General features: G+C 44.4%; 1 protein-coding gene across 1 annotated transcript; it reads right to left on the bottom strand.

The window, feature by feature from the left end:
• Positions 1-14,142: 14,142 nt before the first annotated feature.
• Positions 14,143-14,724, bottom strand: LOC137370049 (treponemal membrane protein B-like). The gene has a single exon (XM_068032141.1). It carries the CDS (start codon positions 14,722-14,724, stop codon positions 14,143-14,145), a length of 582 nt encoding a protein of 193 aa, XP_067888242.1.
• Positions 14,725-20,849: the final 6,125 nt, after the last annotated feature.

The raw sequence follows: 20,849 nt of genomic DNA, 5'->3' as shown, positions 1-20,849 counted from the left end.
TTGACCTCTGACACTTTTAGCAGATTACCCAATCCCTGAAAGTGTGAAGTGATTCCACGAGACATCCAGGTTGACGAATTTGACATCGAGCTGGAAGATGTATACCAGATTTATTTATTTAGAGATACAGCACTGAAACAGGCCCTTCGGCCCACCGAGTCTGTGCCGACCATCAACCACCCATTTATACTAATCCTACATTAATCCCATTACCCTCTCACATCCCCACCTTCCTTCAATTCCCCTACCACCTACCTATACTAGGGGCAATTTATAATGGCCAATTTACCTATCAACCTGCAAGTCTTTGGCTGTGGGAGGAAGCCGGAGCACCCGGCGAAAACCCACGCGATCACAGGGAGAACTTGCAAACTCTGCACAGGCAGTACCCAGAATTGAACCCAGGTCACTGGAGCCGTGAGGCTGCAGTGCTAACCACTGTGCCACTGTGCTGCATTTGATACCTTTCAGATGAAGGAAAAGTGAAGAACTACAGGAAGAGACTTCCAAAGTCCCAGTTTTAAAGGAGTTATGACATCTCATTGTCAAATACAAGAAGTTCCTATAGAACTCAGAATCTTTTGGCCATACTGAGATGTGTGATGGAGATCACACCTGCCAAATGGAAACATATTAAATTCATCATATGGGACACTACTTGAAACCTTTTACTGGACATTGCAAAGAACTTGTTTTAAAAAAAAGAATTGACCAGCTTAAAACATGTCTGCACAATTGCATTCTGAGAAGACAAGGACCAGCTGTGAGACCATTGAATAGAGAGACAATGGGAATGTTCACTGATTCAATTAGCGATATGGGTTTTATCAATAGTGGTGATCAATATCCTTTGACTGTGTAAGAGCGAGAACTCCACCCCCCACCATGTGTGACTGGAAAGCTTTGAAATCAACAACCTTCTAAGAAGCTGCTGTTTCAAACAAAGAGATAGTCACATGACCTACCTGCTGGTCAGACTGGGGATTTTTGAATTGTGCCTCTCAGAAAGGAAAAAGACTGGAACTGGACTGACAGAAGAAAAAGTCCCCCCCCCCCCGCCCCCCACCCCCCACCCTCTCTCTCTCTCTCCCTCTCCAGCAAAGTTCCAGGGAAACCACAGTGGCAGCTTAAGCCTCAAGACTACAGAACTTTACAGGTGACCATCAAGAAGACAATTGAAACCTCCCTTCAGCATTATGGTACCAGAGAAACAAGTCTGGAATTGTGCATGTGGCCCCAGCAAGGACTCCCAGACCTTAACTTCACTCAAGGACATTACATCAAGGACACAAAAGACAGTACATGTATTCCATTTATTGCCAACTCTATGTCAACGCCACCCCCAACTCTTCCTTCCCTTCTGTATCTATTTCTGTGTGTGTGTCTCTCGTATACATGCAAGTGCGGTTGCGTCACGTATTTTAGCAATTTTAACTGGGTTCGAGTGATAAGGCTAATAAACTTATATCTTTCTTGTTTAAACCTAAGAATACCTGTCTGGTTAGTTCATTTGCAATTGTAATGAGAGTGCAGTAAGCAAGGGCTAACTGAGCTGGTAAGCTAAAATCACTGTGTTTTAATAGATAAACCTTGTCACAGCCAAACCAGAGAAGGGGCAAGAGGGTATTCTGAGACCCTTCCTTACCTGGTCATAACAGATTGGTTGGGGATTTCTAGTGGCGTTATATTCAAATTAAGACAAGTGTTAATTCCATAAATGCTTCACTTTGACATTCTTTCACTGTTGCACCAAGATCATATGGGCGTTGAGAAGTCCAGACTTGTGTGTGAAACTGTCTACTGGCCAAGAATTAACAGTGACATCGAGCAAGCAGTATGGTAATGTGATGCATGCCAAGAGTGTCAACCAAGCCAACATAAAGAGCCACTCCATCCTAAAGGATAGCCACTGATCTCTTCTCTGTAAAAGGTGACGATTTTCCATTGTTTACCAACTACTAATCCAAGTTCCCCATAATCTGTCAATTGAAGGACACATCAAGCACATCAGTTGCTAATGCTATCAGTGCAATCTTCAGCTTAATTGGTCCCCCGGAGGGGATAGCGTTGGACAATGGACCACAATACCACCAAACCATTCGATGACATGTGTAAGAAATGGGATGTGAACTATCGTCACCGCATTACCCTAGATCAAATGGCCTAGCAGAACGAATGGTACCGACAATCAAGTTACTGATTGTGCAGTGTCAAGAAACTAAACAAGACCTGCATGTAGCCATGTTGCACTTAAGGGAAACACAAATTGGCACAGGATTACCATCACCTGTGGAAATTATATTTAGAAGGCAAATCACTTTTCCAAGTCATCATTTCATGAAATCTTCGTCAATACAGGACAAACTGTTGGCATATCAAGAAAAGGTGAAAGCTGTGCACTATAAGTATACAGGTATGCTGGACAGAAAATCAGAGTGATCTACCGCAAGAGATGACATGGTTCTCCACGGAAGTGTCCAAAATCTGGAAGCCAAGGTTGTATGAAGCTACCACGTCTAATAGAGCAGTACTAAGAAGGAACAGATGTCAGCTGAGGGTACTAGCTAACAACATTGCGCATGACAACCCTATTGCTTCGAGAACATGTTTACATTCCAATCCACAGAATGTAGTAAAGTGACAAGTGTAATGCTCAAGCATAGGATGACTGTCAGAACACACATACAGGTCAAGAGAAAAAAGTTGACAAATCTAGTTCTCAAACATGTTGCACAGTGACAAGAGTCAGTAGACCACCTGCATGTTTCAGAGACATTTGAATAAAGGACATAAGAGTCAATGCATATGTAAATATTGTTCAAAACTGTTTTGTTTCATTATGTACATAGTTTACCTTTTGTGTATTTCTATTTAAGGAAAGGGGGATCTTGTGATATCACTTGGACAGTCAGAGTACTTCATACATCATCACAGAAAGCTATATCAACCAACATGTGATAGTGCAGTTGGAGTTGTGTTAGTCACCTAGTCACACGTGTATAATAGCGCTGTCTTGTAAACTTGTTACTTCGAAATAAAGAACGTCGGAGGTCTTGGTGGGGGGGGGGGCCAGATAATACTTCCGGGAGAGGCTCACCACAGGCCTCGCGCCAGGAAGGCCCCACATCATATTACTGACGGCGGCGAGGCATTGTGGTGGCCCCCCTGCTGCTAGGCGCGGGGAACATAATTAAAATATGATAATGTATGCAAATAAATGAATAAATACTTACCTCGTCTCACTGGCTGTCCCGCTGCGATATTCCAACCAGTTGCTGGAACTCCCACGCCTTCGGATTTCTGTACGGAGATCCAAGGCGGAACACTTGTTGGGAGGGAGGACCAGGTAAGTTTTCGGGGCGGTGGGTCCGGGGAGCGGGGAAACCCATTGCAACTGGTGCAGGGAATGGCGGGAAGGGTTGAAGGTGAAAGTAAATAAAGTTCGGTGGGGGGGAAGGTCGGGATCACGAGGTAAGTTTCTTTTAGGGGAGAGGGTAACTAATAAATTGTTCAGTCACTGGGGGGTAGAGATTGAAACTTTTATTAAATTTTTACCTTTAATTTTATGTCCCCTATAAATTTAAAAATTTGAATTACACTGAAGGGCTGGAAGCCCTTTAAAAATGGTGCCGGTGCCTGCATGGTAGCGCCGGACACTGTTGCCGGGGACGGAATGCCCACCTCCTCTATGTCATCGGGGCGGGCATTCCACCCCCTCCATGTGAAGAGCCACTGTGTTAAATATAGCAGCAGCTCCGCAGTGTACATCCTGCACGAGCGTCGTGCCGTTTTTGAAGCTTACCGCCAAGATTGGTGGTGAGCTGGAAAAATTCAGCCCTTTCATTACAATTCAACTCAAGACTGTCTGGTACCTTATTGCTGGAGAAAGCAATAACTCAACAAGTACGACGGATGAAATTCAGTGTGAGTAGTATGAAGTCATCCATCTCAGATCCGAGAAAAAAAATTGGAATATTTTCTCACTGGTGAAAAACTAAGTGCTGCAGGGAAACAAAGAGATATAGATGTCCATGTATATAAATCACTAAAAGCTAGTGTGCAAGTACAAAAAATAATCAAATAGCCTAATTAATGTTGTCTTTATCTCAAGGAGACTGGAATACAATGGGCAGAAAGTTATGCTTCAGTTCTATACAGCCTTGGTCAAACCCCATCTGGAATACTATGTTCAGCCTTGGGCACTGCACGTCAGGAAGGATATAATTGTCTTAGAGGGGCTGCAGTGCACAGTCATCAGAGTGATACTGAGATTTAAAGCATGAAATTATGAGGACTGGTTACATAAACTTGATTTGTATCTAGCTCGGGCCTTTAATGTAGCAAAATGCCCCAAGGCACTTCACAAGAGCATTATCAAACAAAATTTGACATTGAGCCACATAAGGAAATATTAGGACAGGTGAGCAAAATCTTGGTCAAAGAGATAGTTTTAAGGAGCACCTTAAAGACAGAGAGAGATGAAGAGAGGCAGATATACTTAGGGAGGGAATTCCAAAGCTTACAGCCTAGGCAGCTGAAGGCACGACTGCCAATGGTGGAATGATTAAAATTGGGGAGGCACAAAAGGCTAGAATTAGACAGCACAGAGATCTCGTAGGATTGTAGGGCTGGAGGAGATTACAGAGATAGGGAGGGCTGAGGCCATAGAGGGATTCGAAAACAAGGATGACAGTTTTAAAATTGAGGCATTGCCAGACCTGGAACCAATGTGAGTCAGAAAGTACAGGGGTGGATGGGACTTGGTGCAAGTTAGGATATTGGTAGTCCCTCGAGAATAGAAGATTTAAGGGTAATTTAATAATGATTCAAGAACGTAGATACAGAGAAACTATTCCTCTGGTGTGGAAATCCAGAACAAGGAGACACAATCTAAAAATTATAACTAGGCTATTTAGGAATGATATCAGGAAGCACATTTTCATAGAATGGGTAGTGGACATCTGGAACTCTCTCTACGGCTGTGGATGTGGGACAATTAAAATTTTTGAAACTGAGATTGATAAATTTTTGTTAGCAAAGGATAACAAGAGATATTGATCAAGGCAACTAAATGTAGTTAATTTACAAATTAGCGATGATCAAGATACAGAAACATAGCAACATAGAAAATTTACAGCACAGAAGGAGGCCATTTGGCCCATTGTGTCCGTGCTGGCCAAAAAGAGCTATCCAGTCAAATCCCACTTTTCAGCTTTTGCTCCATAGCCATGTAGGTTATGGCACCTCAAAGGCATATTCAAGTCTTTTTTAAATGCAAATGGTGTTTCTGTCTCTACCACCCTTTCAGGCAATGAATTCCAGACCCTCACCAACCTTTGGGTGAAAGAATTTCTCCTCAACTCCCTTTTAATCCTTCTACCAATTTCTTAAATCTATGCCCCCTGGTTATTGACCTCTCTGCTAAGGTAATAGGTCCTTCCTATCCATTCTATCTAGGCTTCTCATAATTTTATACAACTCAACTAAATCTCCCCTCTACCTCCTGTGTTCCAAAGAAAACAACCCCAGCCTATCCAATCTTCCATCATGGCTAAAATTCTCCATTCCTGGTAACATCCTCAGAAATCTCCTCTGTACCCTCTAGTGGTGATCACATCCTTCCTGTGGTGATCAGAGCTGTGCTCAGTATTCTAGCTGTGGTCTAACTAGTCTTTTATACAGTTCAAGCTTAACCTCCTAGCTCTTACATTCTATGCCTTAGCTAATAAAGGAAAGTCTTCTTAAATGTCTTCTTAACCACCTTATCTGCCTTTCTGCTATCTTCAGAGATCTGTGAACATGCACTCCAAGGTCCCTTGTCAAAAGCTTTGCTAAAATCCATGTAGACTACATCAAATGTGCCACCCCACATCAACCCTTATTGCTACCTCCTCAAAAAATTCAATCAAGTTAGTCAGTCACAACCTTCCCTTGACAAATCCATGCTGACAGTCTTTGATTAATCTACACTTTTCAAAAAGATGATTTATACTGTCTGTCAGAAATTTTTCCAATAATTTGTGCACGACTGAGGTTAGACTAACTCACCTGTAATTATCCCTTCCTCCCTTTTTAAACAGCAATAAGCCAGCAGTCCTCCAGTTCACTGGCGCCACACCATAGCCAGAGAGATTTAGAAAGTGATGATCAGAGTCTCTGTCATTTCTCCCTTGCTTCCCTTAGCAGCCTGGAATACATTTCATCTGGGACTGGTGCCTTATCCACTTTCAAGGATGCTAAACACTATAATATTTCCTCCCTCTCTATGTTTATCCCATCCAATATTTCACACTCCTTCTCCTTAACTACAATGCCTTCTTTGTTTCCATCTTTAGTGAAAACAGACGGAAATATGCATTAAAAACCATGCCCACATCTTGCACCTCCACACATACCTTTTTGATCTTTAATCTGCCCTACTCTTTCTTAGTTATTCTCTTGCACTTCATGCATTTATAAAACATCTTTGGGGTTTCCTCAATTTTACTTGCCAATATTTTTTCATGAACTCTCTTTGCTTTCCTAATTTCCTTTTTAATTTTGCCTCTGTACTTTTTATACTTCTCTAGGTTTTCTGCAGTATTGAGCTCTTGGAATCTGACATAAGCTTTCCTTTTATGCCTTATCCTACTCTGTATGCTATTTGACATCCAAGGGTTCTAGATTTGTGAGTCGCAGCCTTTTTCTTTATGGGAACATATTTGTTCTGAACCCTCTCTATCTCCTTCTTGAATGGCTCCCATTGCTCTGACACTGATTTACATTCAAGTAGCTGTTTTCAGTCCTTTTTTGCGGAATCACATCTCAGTTTGGTAAAATTGGTCTTTTCCCAATTTAAAACTTTTAGTCTTGGTCTATCTTTATCCTTTTCCATGACTATGCTAAATGTAACTGAATTATGATCACTACCACTAAAATGCTTTCACCTTTCCACTTGCCCAGCTTTATTCCTTAAAACTTAGACCAGAGCTGCCCCTTCTCTTTTTGGACTTGCTACGTACTGAGTTAAAACAGAAGACTGCACCCTCTGAACCTTTCACACTGATTTTATCCCAGTTAACATGAGGGTAGTTGAAATTCCCTATTACTGCTCTATTGTTTATGCACTTCTCAGCAATTTGCCTACATATTTCTTTTCTATCTCCCTCTCACAGTTTGGGGGTCTATAGTATACTCCAAGCAGTGTGACTTTCCCCTTTCTTGTTCCTCAGGTCAACTAATATTGCGAACCCCCTCTCCTTTTATGTCCCCCTCTCTATCCCATTTGAAAACCCTGTAACCAGGAATGTTGAGCTGCCATTCCTGCCCTTCTTTAAGCCACGTTTCATGATATCAAACTTCCAAGGGCAGAATTTTGTTCTACCTTTGTAGGTGGGCATGGAGGCAGTTGTGGGGGGGGGCAAACAAAATGGTGGTGGGGGGGGGGTGGCGTTCCTGACATTGCCCAGGCTCCCTGCCATTTTGTCCAGGGTGAGAAGGCTGAGGATGGCCTACCCGCTCCAGGACAAATTAAGGCCCTTAAGTGGCCAATTAATGGCCACTGAAGGGCCTCTTCCTGTTGTGATATTGCTTTAACTGCTTTAACACTTGTTAACATGCTACAGAATATGTAAATAGCTTAGTATACATCATCACAGGAAGTGATGCAAGCTAACATATGATACAGTAGTTGGAACAGTGTTAGTCAGCAGGTAGCACGTGTATCTCAGAGTTCTCCTGTAATTCTGATATTCTGTAATAAAGAAACGTTCGTTTAACTTGCCAATCCTTCCCATAGGGTTTGGTACGTTTGTGTTGAGAACCAGTATCACAATATGGTGGCAGTGGAAAACAACAGTGTAGTAGTGATACAGAGGAATGCAACATGTTAGTAGCGGTGTTGGACACTGTGGCAGAGATTACAAGTGTAACATCATGGACAACAGCTTTTCCCATGTAAAGCCATAAAAGCCTGGGACGACACTGAGAATGGCAGGTAGAAGCAGTGGCAGCGCAACATAGAGCCAAATTCGCAAAACACCCTTGAGAATCGGTACTCCGAGAGAGTGTGAGTAATCAAAAAGGGGTAGTTTATTCGAACGGTAGCCAACAGGAAAGACAGTGTTTGGGCAGAATCAGCCACAAAGAGGAAAAAAGAGTCGATCTGAATCAGGGCTGCAAGACTGCACTGTCATTAAGTGTTGTGGTTTTCCTGCCAAAAGAGCTTTGTGGGCGGAGTCTCCCTGTACAACCACAGAGCTAAGGGCATGGCAGAGGTCCAGTGCTACAGGTACAGTAAACCTGCATTGTTGTTTTCCTTGAAGAAAAAAGAAAATAATTTAAGGGGAAAGCTCTAACAAAAGAATTCCTGTGAGCAAGAAGTTTTCACACCATGATCACAAAATACCCAGTGCTGAATTGGAGGGTTCTGGATGTCCTTCATGAATTTCAACTATTTAGACAGTGTATGGAGTTATGCTTTTAAATCTTGTAGTCACAGAACTTGACAAGCAAGCAATAAAAATAAAGATAGTGATTTGCAATGAAGGTCTCCATTGCATCAACACTTCCGGTCTGTCAGAAGCAGACCAGAAAGACCCATCTAAACTCTGACAATGCTGGCAGACCAACTGAAAGTCAAAATCAACTTCAGGATCCATCGACTTGAACTGATAGCCTATAGACAGTAGCTCAAAGAAACTATTGACCAATTTGTCATTAGATGATGGGAAAAAAGCAAAGATTGAGATTTCTCAGACAAAGAACTATACGAGAGAATAATGGAGCAGGTAATCGCATCAACTCCAATGGAGGCTTTCCTAAAGGATCTACTTGATAAGAAGAAAGGATATGACATTGATAGTCTCCCCAAAGATGGCAGAAAATACAAAGCCATAGCTGCAAGCAGGCAATACATACAAGTGCTTGGAGCAGCAACAACCATAGGTGAGGTAGACAAGGCACTTTGACAGGGCAAGGCAAGTGCCGTCTAATGCATCAGCCATGTAACTGTCCTACATTCTGAAATACCTGCAATGTGTGTGGCCTAAAGGGACACTGAGCAAGACTGTGTAGAAAATCTGGCAGTGAAGGAGCGGTCAGAAGCTACAGCTCAATAAAAAAACAGACACCGCCTAGCAGCAAGGGTAAAAAAGAGCTCATTAAGTACCAGTTTAATCCCGGGCAAAGACCTAGACAGCAAAGAAGGCTCAGAAGATGAACAAGCCTGCTGCACGGTGACAGTCACACAGCACATGGATGCAACCATACAACTGAAAGTTTTCACCACTGTTGAAATTATATGTTCTAACAAAAGTGGCAAGCAGAAACTATGACTGAAGATAGGTACTGGAGCAAGCACCAACATTTTATCACTGCTGATTTTCAAAGACATACTTAGTGAAGTGGGAGTCTATATTACAGCCAACAAGAGCTAGTCTCACTGTATTGTTACGACCAGGTGGAGAAAGTTGTCTAGGGGTCTTTTACTGTCTTCGCCTGGTTTCATTGTAACAGGGTTTAATTTTAAACACACTGTGTTTTGAGCTCTCCCTTTGTGAATCCTTGTTCACAGCTTTCCAATTATAAGGCAAAGAAATGAGCACATCAGGTTTTCTTTAGGTTTAAAGAAGTGAAATTTATTAAACCTTAAACTTAAACTCTAATATGGTTAACACCTACGGATATACAACGCGCCCACATTAACATGCACATGTGATACACACAGGCAAATAGGAACAGAAAAGAGCAGAAGAAAAATAAAATGGAGAGGTTTGAGGCAGTCTCTAAAAGGGGATTTCTTGTTACTGTTTCTGTGTTTCCTGCTCACCGTAGAGTCCTCGATTGTAAGCAGCTCTGACTTTTCTTTGGGGCCCAGTATTCTTCTTAAACCTTGTTCACTGTAGGAGACTTTTCTCTCTTTGGGTTCATATGTCGCCAATGGTTTCCGAAACTGGTGAGAATGAGATGAGAGCAGACAGGAGAGAGGTGTTCTCAGTCCAGGAGCTAACAGCCTTCTTATTTCAAATTCCCTGTTGGAAGCTCAAATTCAAAAAACTCCAAGTCAGTCAGTCATGTGACCAAACTGGCCCGACCACGTCTGTTTGTGCATTCGGCCATCTTAGTAGTTAACCTGGAATGCTTCAATGTCTGGTAATCAAAAGTCCACTGTGGATTAAATTGGAGCAGGGAACAGCTGCTTTGTCCTTTGAAGTACTTGTCTGTTGATATGCTAATGTCTCTCTCCAGCCAAAGTCTCCAATTGTTTTTTAAAGCAAGTCTTTCTTCACCATCAGCAGTTTAAAATCAATGTTCATGTGGTGAAATTAATTTTCATCATTCTTGGAAGGTGGGGTCTTGCCTGACAGTATATAATGGTTCACCAATCTACTGTGTGGGAGCATTGACATTGAAGTACAGATATGGAAGTCCTGCATGGTCGCCACAAGACTTATATGTGGTTGGCACCATTGGTCCAGCGGTAGCAGGACTACCAGCATGCAGAAAACTCTGGATTGTGACAATTCACAAGATCAGCAAAATGCGCCAATGCTGGACAATCAAGCCAAGCGTGACCTCATTGAGTCTACTCAAGATCTGCAACAGAAGTACCTGGTTAGATTTGACACCATGGGCAGTTTTACAGGAGATGCTGCTCTTCACCTGAAAGACAGTGCAGTTCCCTCCATAGATCCACCACGGAGGTGAAGTGTCCACATAAAGAACAAGCTAAAGGCTGAGTCTGACATGATGGAAAGACAAGGGATGATTCACCATTTCAGAAACACACTGATTGGTGTAGCTCTATAACCACTGTAATTAAGAAAGATGGGACCATTCAAGCACTCAAAAGATGTCCTCACAAGATTCCTACTTTAGAAGAGCGCAGCCCAAGGTTTGCTGGACCCAAGTTCTTCTCAAATTTAGACGCGAAACATGGATACTGGTCAGTCCACCTTTCCGAAGATTCACAGGAACTAACAACTTTCAGAACACCACTTGAGTGGATTTGCTTTCTGCGGTTACCATTCAGTCTGTCAGTGAGTCAAGACTGTTTTCAACAGCACATGGATCACATTACTGAGAGCGTTCCTGGCTATGTTTGCATTATAGGTGACATAATGGTCATGGGAAGTATCCCGCCTTCCAGCCTGCCAGAACCCTGTCACCAGAATTAAATCCAGCCCCAAGTGTCTATCTGTGTCCTCAGCTCATCTGCCTTATTTACTATATTTCTTGCACGAAAGTATATGCCATTGATCACTGAACAACTCCTTTGTTGTCTATTTTCTAACCTTTGTTTCCTCGGCCTTCCTTACTCGCTTGCTAATTTTCTGCCTTCTATTTTCAGCTTTGCTTCTCTTCCTTCTGAACTGCCAAGCTACTTTAAACTCAGCCCAACCACTAGCTAACCTCCCTGCAAAGATATCGGTTCTAGCCCTGTTGATAGGCAACCCGCCTGCCTTGTACAGGTCCACCTCCTCTAGAACTGGTCCCAATGCCCAGGAACCTAAAACCCTCTCTCCTGCACCATCTCATCATTCTTGCATTCATCTGCAACATCCTCCTATTTCTGTACTCACTAGCATGTGGAACTGGAAGTAATCCAGAGATTACTACCTATGATGTCCTACTTTCCTCGCTCCCTAAAATCTGCCTGCAGGACCTCATCCCTCTTTCTGCCTATGCCATTGGTACTAATATGGACCAAAACCTCTGGCTGTTCACCCTCCCCCCTCAGAATGTTCTGCAGCTACTCAGTGATATCCTTGACCCTGGCCAGGGAGTCAACATCCCATCCTGAAGTCATGCCTAATGGCCACAGAAACGCCTGTCTGTTCCCCTAATTGATCTGATTGAATAGCAGAACAGATTCAAGGGACTGAATGACTTGCTCCTGTTCCTATGTTTCATCAAATGAGATAAATGACCAGTTAATCTCTTATAGTGATGGTTGGGACATAAAGCTTGGCCAGGGTGTCTCCCTGCACTGCTTTGATTAGAGCCATGAGATCTCTTACATGAACTTGGACAGCAGACAGGATTTCAATTTAACATCTCACCTGGAGACAGCACCTCCAATAACAAAGTACTCCCTCTATACACCCTCTCGAATGCAGGTTAGTCTGGAGTGACTTAAATCCACAACTTTTTGCCTCAGACGTGAGAGAGCTAAGACTGAGGAAACTGACAGGTAGGAAGTCAACAGTATTACAAAATAATACATGCTGAGTTACCTGGTCTAACATTGCAATTGTTAGACGTACTGTGATCAATGTACCAGGAGAGCCACTAGGATATAAAGGAATATTTTCCAAGGACCTCACTAAAAGGAAGGGCTCAAAAAAATAATTTTCTCTACCATGCATCCTTATGAGATACTTAAACTGCTTTTAGAAGTGATGCTTAAAAGCAGAATATTTCAGGTTCTATGATCTCATGTGGACAGAGGCCAGAGAATAAAATTTGTTTCTGTGATATATTATCTGAATCCAACTGCTGCTACTTTCCTCCCATACACTGGCCTTTTTAACCTGAACCTGTTATGTTTTTCAATAATTTGTCCATCTACAAAGATGGATGGTTCTAATTTTTTTACATACATTCCTCAAATTTTCCTCTTTAAACACAGGTGGTTTACTCCTCAACTGTGGCAGATTACAAAACTACTTGGTAAATAGCGCCTTAGGGTCCTTCAGCAAAGGTGAGTTGCCTTGGCATTCCTGCTGTCAAAAGGCTCGAGAATTTAGCATAGAACATATCGATGAATCAAGGCAACTGGATTTATGAGGGATCATTTTCTGAGTTCATGCTGTTGGATGATTGCCTTGCACAACAGTAGCAAATACCTGAGATTTGAATGCAAGTTGCAAACAATTTTCTGATGATAATGGTTGAAAAATTGTGCACAGCTGTGCATCCAAATTTCCAGCATGAGCTTTAGTGGGTGAGGCTCCCAACAAGGAGGATAAAATTCAAAAATGACCCCCTGGATGTCAACTTGTGCTACTTCAGAATTAACCAGCCTGTAAATATTTGGAAGAAGTTGGGAAATATTTATTTTTTAATGAACCTATTATCTTCCCCTAACTTTCTTCCCTTCTCTCCTGAAGTTTCTGGCAACACAGTTAGGTTCAATGTGAAAATAGAAAAGGATAATGAGAATCAAAGGTAATTGTGCTGAACTGGAAGAAGTTATAGTTCAGGGAGATAAGAAGGTATCTGGCCTAACTTAACTAGGCAGAAAAGTTAGCAAGGTCATTGGATCAGTGTGGGAAATCTTCAAATATGAGATAGAGTACAAAATATATTCTTATCGGGCAAAAAGGCTTGCATCAAAAGATAAAATTCTGTGGTTAAAAGATTAAACTAAGCTGAAAGTTAAAAGGGGGGCATATGGTAAAATTGGGTCTAGCAATACTTAAGAAAATCATTACAGGGCTTTCACAGAAAGATGGAAAAGGATAATATAAAAGTAATAAAGGCTTTTAGAAACATGCAAAAAGTAAAAGAATAGTTAAAGAGAAGATAGGACTACTCAGGAATGTAAAGGAAACATGAATAAACATTTGAAGCAAAGAGAGATACAGGGATGTATGGAGAGAGCATGGCAATGAGATTACTTTTGGATTGCTCTAACACAAACATGATAGGTCAAAAGACCTCCTTCTATGCTTCCATAGTTCTATGTTTCATGTTGGGGCCAACTGGAAATGACATGCCTTCTGGTACCTTACTTTTTTTAGGTGCTTTAGTAAGCCCTGCATAGAACCAGCATCTGCTCTCAGTAGGCATGACTTCCACTGGTGCTACAAAAGTTTGCTGTGCAGAATTCCCAGTAGGAAAAATAAACTGTTTACTGTCAGAATCTTGTTCCAAGCTTAACTTAATACAATGTTGCAAATTTTTTCAGTTATGTGACAAGGTTAAGGGAGGTGCTAACCTATCCTTGAACAGATACGGACTGTGTGATGTGTTATTTTTGAATATGGTTGACAGTTACTCATTTGGGGAAGCCGCAGTCACTCTTTTCAGCGATATCCAAAGCTTTGTATCTGTTTGAATCTGAGAACCTATTTGGAACTTCCTAAAGATGTAGTGGGTGAAATCTAATGTTAGCAGCGCACAACAAACAATAGCACATTGAAATAATGGAAAAGAGAATCAGCCAGGGTGTATAATGGCAGCCGATTCGATGGCAGCCAATTTGATGGCAGCCGATTCCATGGCAGCCGATTCCATGGCAGCTGATTCGATGGCAGCCGAGTCCATGGCAGCCGATTCCATGGCAGCTGATTCGATGGCAGCCGATTCGATGGCAGCCGAGTCCATGGCAGCCGATTCCATGGCAGCTGATTCGATGGCAGCCGAGTCCATGACAGCTGATTCGATGGCAGCTGATTCGATGGCAGCCGAGTCCATGGCAGCCGATTCCATGGCAGCTGATTCGATGGCAGCCGAGTCCATGGCAGCCGATTCGATGGCAGCTGATTCGATGGCAGCCGAGTCCATGGCAGCCGATTCCATGGCAGCTGATTCGATGGCAGCCGAGTCCATGGCAGCCGATTCCATGGCAGCTGATTCGATGGCAGCCGAGTCCATGGCAGCCGATTCCATGGCAGCTGATTCGATGGCAGCCGAGTCCATGGCAGCCGATTCCATGGCAGCCGATTCCATGGCAGCTGATTCCATGGCAGCTGATTTGATGGCAACCGATTCCATGGCAGCCGATTCCATGGTAGCCATCTTGCGACCCAGCTGAAATCACATTTTACCCCATATAATTCCAACTAGCACAGCTCCCACAGTGCTAAGAAAAGAAATACTCTGCATATAAAAGTTATTTACAAATGAATACATTAACATTTAGGTTGCAACAGAAAATTTTTTTGCGGGTGTCCTGATGGTTCTTTTGGCATGAGGCAGGTTCAAGTTTTTGGGGAGAAATGAGGTGTATTTATTGCTGTATAAAACAGCTTGGCACAATGGAGTTGAAGTTTTATTTGGCATGGGGATTGAGCACAAGAAGTGAGAAATACTGGTAGTAAAAAAAAATCATTTAATTGGTCAATGAGACCATGCCTGATGGCTGAGTCAGGCTGAACAACTCAGAGTACAGCTGTTACTTTTCTCTCCTAGTCAACATCGTCTCCTTCTGCTTCAGGGATTTCAGGGAATCAAGGGATATGGGAAAGTAGAGTTAAGGCAGAAGATCAGCCATGATCATATTGAATGGTGGAGCAGATTCATGGGGCCATATGACCTAGCCTTGCTCCTATTTCCCATGTTCTTATGTTCCTGATGCTTTTATTTTCCTGCTTGTTCCATGTTCAGGCCTCTTTGCAGGACAAAGCAGGTAACAGTTATCCCAGAGGCCTTGGCTGAACTGTATTGCAGCATACCTGCTGATATCATAGAATGATACCCCACACAAGGAGGCAATTTAGCTCAGTGTGTCTGTGCTGGCTCTTTCAAAGAGTTATCCAATTAATCCCACTCCCCATGCTCCTGCAAAATTTTTACCCTTCAAGTAATTATCCATTTCCCTTTTGAAAGTTACTATTGAATTTGTTTTCAGGCAGTGAATCCCAGATCATAACTTGATAACTTGCTGTGTAAAACAAAAATTACCTCATCTCATCTCTGCTTCTTTTTCCAATTGCCTTAAATTTGTAGAATCTGATTACCAACCCTTCTGCCACTGGAAACACCTTATTCTCCTTATTTACTCTAGAAATAGGAGGTGTGTGTCATTATGACCCAAATGGAAGTACAGACTAAATTGTACCTCTCTTCAGCAGTTGTTCTATGAGCCAGATCTAAGAACATAGGATTTAGATGCAGGAGTAAGCCATTTGGCCCTTCGAGCTTACACTGCCATTCAAAATGATCATGGCTGATTGGTTGTGGTCTCAACTCCACTTTCCTCTCTAACCCCCCATAACTCTTGACTCTCTTGTCTATCAAAAATCTATCCAAGTCAGCCATGAATAAATTCAATGACCCAGCCACCACTGTTTTCTGGGGAAGTGAATTCCACAGACTAACGACCCTTTGAGAAAAAAAATTTCTCCTTATCTCCATCTTAAAAGGGAGACCTCTTATTCTTAAACTGTGTCAACTAGTTCTAGTCTCCTCCACAAGTGGAAACATCCTCCTGGTATTCACTCTATCAAGTCTCCTCACAATCTTATATATTTCAGTAAGATTACCTCACATTCTTCTAAACTCCAATGGGTATAGGCCCAACCTGTTCAACCTTTTCTCATAAGAAAAGCCCTTCAACTCCCAGAATTAGTTGAGTGAACCATCTCTGAACTGCTTCTAATGCAATTATATCCTTTTCAAATAAGGAGATCAAAACTATACACAGTACTCCAGATATGGTCTCACCAAGGTCCTTCCTGTACAACTGCAGTAAAAGTTCCTTACTTCTAATACTTGATTCCCCTTACAATAAACACCAATGTTCCATTTGACTTCCTAATCACTTGCTGTACCGACATACTAACCTTTTGTGATTCATGCATCAGGACACCCAAATTCCTCTGTACCACTGAGTTTAGTTTAGTTTAGTTTACAGATACAGCACTGAAACAGGCCCTTCGGCCCACCGAGTCTGTGCCAACCATCAACCACCCATATATACTAATACTACACTAATCCCATATTCCTACCACATCCCCACCTGTCCCTATATTTCCCTACCACCTACCTATACTATGGGCAATTTATAATGGTCAATTTACCTACCAACCTGCAAGTCTTTTGGCTTGTGGGAGGAAACCGGAGCACCCGGAGAAAACCCACACAGACACAGGGAGAACTTGCAAACCCCACACAGGCAGTACCCAGAATTGAACCCAGGTTTTTGCTGGAGCTGTGAGGCTGCGGTGCTAACCACTGCGCCACTGTGCCGCCCAATCTGCAATCTCTCTCTATTTAAATAGTATACTGCTTTTCTATTCTTCCTGCCAAAGTGGACAAGTTCACATTTTCCCACATTATACTCCATCTGCCAAATTTTTGCCCATTTGCTTAACATATCTATATCCTTTTGTAGACTCTTTACCTCCTCTTGATAACTTACTTTCCTTTCTATCTTGTTGTCATGGGAAATTTAGCCACCATAGGTTCAGTCCCTTCATCAAGTCATTGATATAAATTGTATAATAGTTGAGGCCCCAACATTCATCCCTGTGGCACTCCACTAGTTACAGCTTCCCAACCCTACTCTCTGCTTCCTGTTAGCTAACCAGTCCTTTATTCATGCTAATATGTTACCCCCTACACCATGTGCTCTTATCTTGTGTAGTAATCTTTGATGTGGCACCTTATCAAATGCTTTTTGGAAATCTAAGTACATCACATCTACTGGTTTCCCATTATCCACCTTGCTTGTTACTTCCTTGAAGAACTCTAATAAATTAATTAAACATGATTTCCTTTTCTCAAAACCATGTTGACTATGTCTGATCCCATTATGATTTTCTAAGTATCTTGCTTTCACATCCTTAATAATGGATTCTAGTAATTTCCCTATGAAAGATATTAGGCTAACTGGCCTATAGTTTCCTGCTTTCTGTCTCCCTCCTTTCTTGAATAAAGGTGTGATATTTGCTATTTTCCAGTCTGCTGGGACCCTTCCAGAATCTAAGGAATTTTTGAAGATTATAATCAAAGACTCAAACTCTGCAGCCACTTCTTTTACGACCGTAGGATGCAGGCCATCTGGTCCTGTGGACTTGTCAACCTTTAAGTCTAATAGTTTTCCCAGCACCTTTTCCCTGGTGATGATGATTATTTTAAGTTCCTCCCTCCCTTTCACTTCTTGATTTTCAAGTATCTTTGGAAGATTTTCTAAGTCTTCTACAGTGAAAACAGACACAAAGGGACTTTATGTTGGAGGCAGGGCTCCCGGCACCAGGCCAAAAAGGTGGGGAGAACCCGACCTCAGCCTTTTTGCACCCCGCTGGGAGCGATCCTCTGGTCTTCTAACCTTAAAGTTTCACGAGCCAATATCTCCGTCCCTTTAAAGATGGGGATCCCACCTCCAGGAGCTGTCGGCCAATCAGAGGGCCAGCAGCTCAGCTGTATCGGCTGTGCCACCGGGAGCAGTAGCCACTGTCGGTACTGCAGAGGCCTCAGGCCCAGGCTCAGCACTGGAAACCCAGACCAGAGTTGGTGAGGCGGTGTCACTGGGACTGGTGAGAGGGGTGGGGGAGTGATCAAGCAGTCCAGGAGGAGGGGATCCTTGGGATAAAGTATTTGAGCTGGTAGCTACGAGCGTGAAATCAAGTGACAGTGCTGTGTCTTCATCGTGACTCTCTTCTTCAGGTGTATAAAGAGAAGAAAGGCGCGCCGAGGGACCTGCAGCTAGTAGTGTCCTGAGGTACGTGCGCGAGGTCACGGATCCAGATCCTGGAAGATTTGGACCGCGCCTCACCCTTCATCTGCTCACTGGAAAAAAGGCGGGGGGTCCGTAAGCAGCTTGTTGAGCTACTGACCAACAACGGATCCTCCATCATGGATCTGGAGGGAATGGGCCTGTTCCTATTACAGTGCGTTGTTCTTTCCGGATCCATCCAGCAAGGATGAGTGCAGTGTTTTATGGGAAGACCTGCTGAAGGATTGCAGGCTCTGCTCACGTTGGCAGAGCTGACCGGCGCCCTCCACCAGCTCTCGACGGGCAAATCCCCGGGGCTGGATGGGCTGACCATGGAATTCCTCAGGACGTCCTGGGGGACTATTATCCTGGCGACCAGGGAGATGCCCCTCTAGTGGCACAGGGCGGTCATCATCCTGCTGCCAAAGAGGGGTGATCTTAGCCTGCTTAAGAACTGGTGTCCGGTCTCCCTCCTCAGCACAGGTTATAGGATCTTTGCCCGGGCTATGTCTACTCGCCTGGGCTCTGTGCTGGCCCACATGATGCACCCTGACCAGTCCTACATGGTCCTGGGCCGGTCCATCCAGGACAACATCCACCTGGTCTGGGACCTGATCCATCTTTCCCAGAGGACTGGTCTGTCCGTTGCCTTTCTTTCCCTTGATCAGGAGAAGGCGTACGACAGGGTGGATCACGAATACCTTTTCAGGACTCTGTGCGCATTCGGACTCAGGCCACATTTTGTGGCCCAGGTCAGACTTTTATACCCCACAGCAGAGTGTCTGGTTAAAGTTACCAGGTCCTTGACCTCGCCCCTTCACTTTGGGATAGGAGTGCATCAGGGATGTGCCATGTCCGGCCAATTGTATACCATCTTTGTGGAGCCATTCCTGTGCCTGCTTCGCAGGTGGTTGATGGTTTAGGCTCTGCGCAGTCCGGCCATGCTTATGCCGATGATGTGCTCCTCACGGTCACAGATCCTGTTGACTTGTGGAGGATGCACGAGTGCCAGCAAACCTTTTCTGCCATGTCCTCCACAAGGATCATTTGGGAGAAATGTTCCAGACTCCTGGTGGGTCAGTGGTGGGTGGACTCCCTGCCGGGGGAGTTGACACCTTTTGCATGGAGCACCAGGCACTTCCACTATCTGGGAGTCCACCTTAGCCCTGCTGAGGAAGCCTGGCGAAAGTCACCACTCGGCTGGGGCACTGGACAGGACTGCTCCGAGTGCTTTCCTACAGGGGCTGAGCGCTGGTCATAAACCAACTGGTGGCCTCGATGCTGTGGTACTGGTTGGTCACTTTGGCCCCACCCCCTGCATTTGCCACCAAGATCCAGAAGAACCTCGTTGTTTTCTTCTGGGGCAAGAGGAAACACTGGGTCTCTGCTGCAGTCCTGAGTCTCCCGATTGAGGAGGGCAGCTAGTCGCTGGTGTGGGTCCACACCCAGGCTGCGACTCTCCGCCTTCGGACCCTGCAGAGATACCCATACATCGAGTGTCCTCCCAGATGGTGTGCGCTGGCAATGTATTTCTTCTGCTGGGGCACTGACTTCAAGACGACATGCAGCTCCCGTTGGAGAACATTAACCGTGCCTCTCTGAGGGAGCTGCCTGTCTTTTACCGGGATCAATTCAGAGTCTGGAACGTGGTCACCTTCTGTCAGGGTGCTCCCCCGCCGGCGGAGGAGAGCACCTCAGCTGTTTGGGCGGCCAGCTCTGGGGACGGATCGACGGGGCGGAGGAGTAGCTGAAGCCCCTGGGACACCTCTCACTGCAGGTGACGAGGGGGCTCAGGAGTGCGGGGCTGGTCCCACACAACCCGAGCCGCCTCTTGGAAATGTCCTCCATGCAATTCCACACCGTGTGGAGGGGTTTCCTGTATGGGCTGTTCCTGCACACTCCCCACTTCCTCGCCCTCATCTGCCACCTGGACACGCATGGCGGACGTGTTTTCATCTGGCAGTGAGGGGAAACCCCAGTGGAGGTCTCTCTATGCAGGAGTCCTCCCCCTTTACATCGGGGACCTGGGGTGGAGGGTGCTGCACAGGGCTGTCCTGTGCAATCGACTTTTAAGTAGGTTCACGGACTTCTAGGCTGCCTGTAATTTCTCCAGCCTGGACAAGTCCGTGTTCCATGTATATATGGAATGTGCGAGGTTGCAGCCCCTGTTTGAGTATTTGAAGGGGCTGCTGCTCATGTTTTGGCTGCTCATCAGCCCCATGCTCCTGATCTTTCGGAGGGGGGTGCGGGATGGGCCGTGAGGAGGATCTCCTCATTGGTCTCCCCCTGGGCTTGGCCAAGGTGGCAATTCACAGGTCCAGGCTGTGGATCGTCGGGGGTTCCGTCCGCCCTGATAACCTGCCCCTCTTCCAAGGTTATGTTTGTGCCGGGGTGTCCCTGGAGAAGGAGCATGTGGTGTCCACTGGTTCGTTTGAGGCCTTCCGAGACCAGTGGGCACCACAGGGGCTGGAGTGCATCATCGACA

Source organism: Heterodontus francisci, chromosome 1, assembly GCF_036365525.1.
Source record: "Heterodontus francisci isolate sHetFra1 chromosome 1, sHetFra1.hap1, whole genome shotgun sequence".
Taxonomy (NCBI): Eukaryota; Metazoa; Chordata; class Chondrichthyes; order Heterodontiformes; family Heterodontidae; genus Heterodontus; species Heterodontus francisci.
The sequence above is the reverse complement of the archived record's forward strand: the minus strand, read 5'-3'. Positions and strand labels throughout refer to the sequence as shown.

Coding starts and splice junctions, on each gene's coding strand:
- LOC137370049 (XM_068032141.1), bottom strand. CDS start 14,724: ATGGCTACCATGGAATCGGCTGCCATGGAATCGGTTGCCATCAAATCA.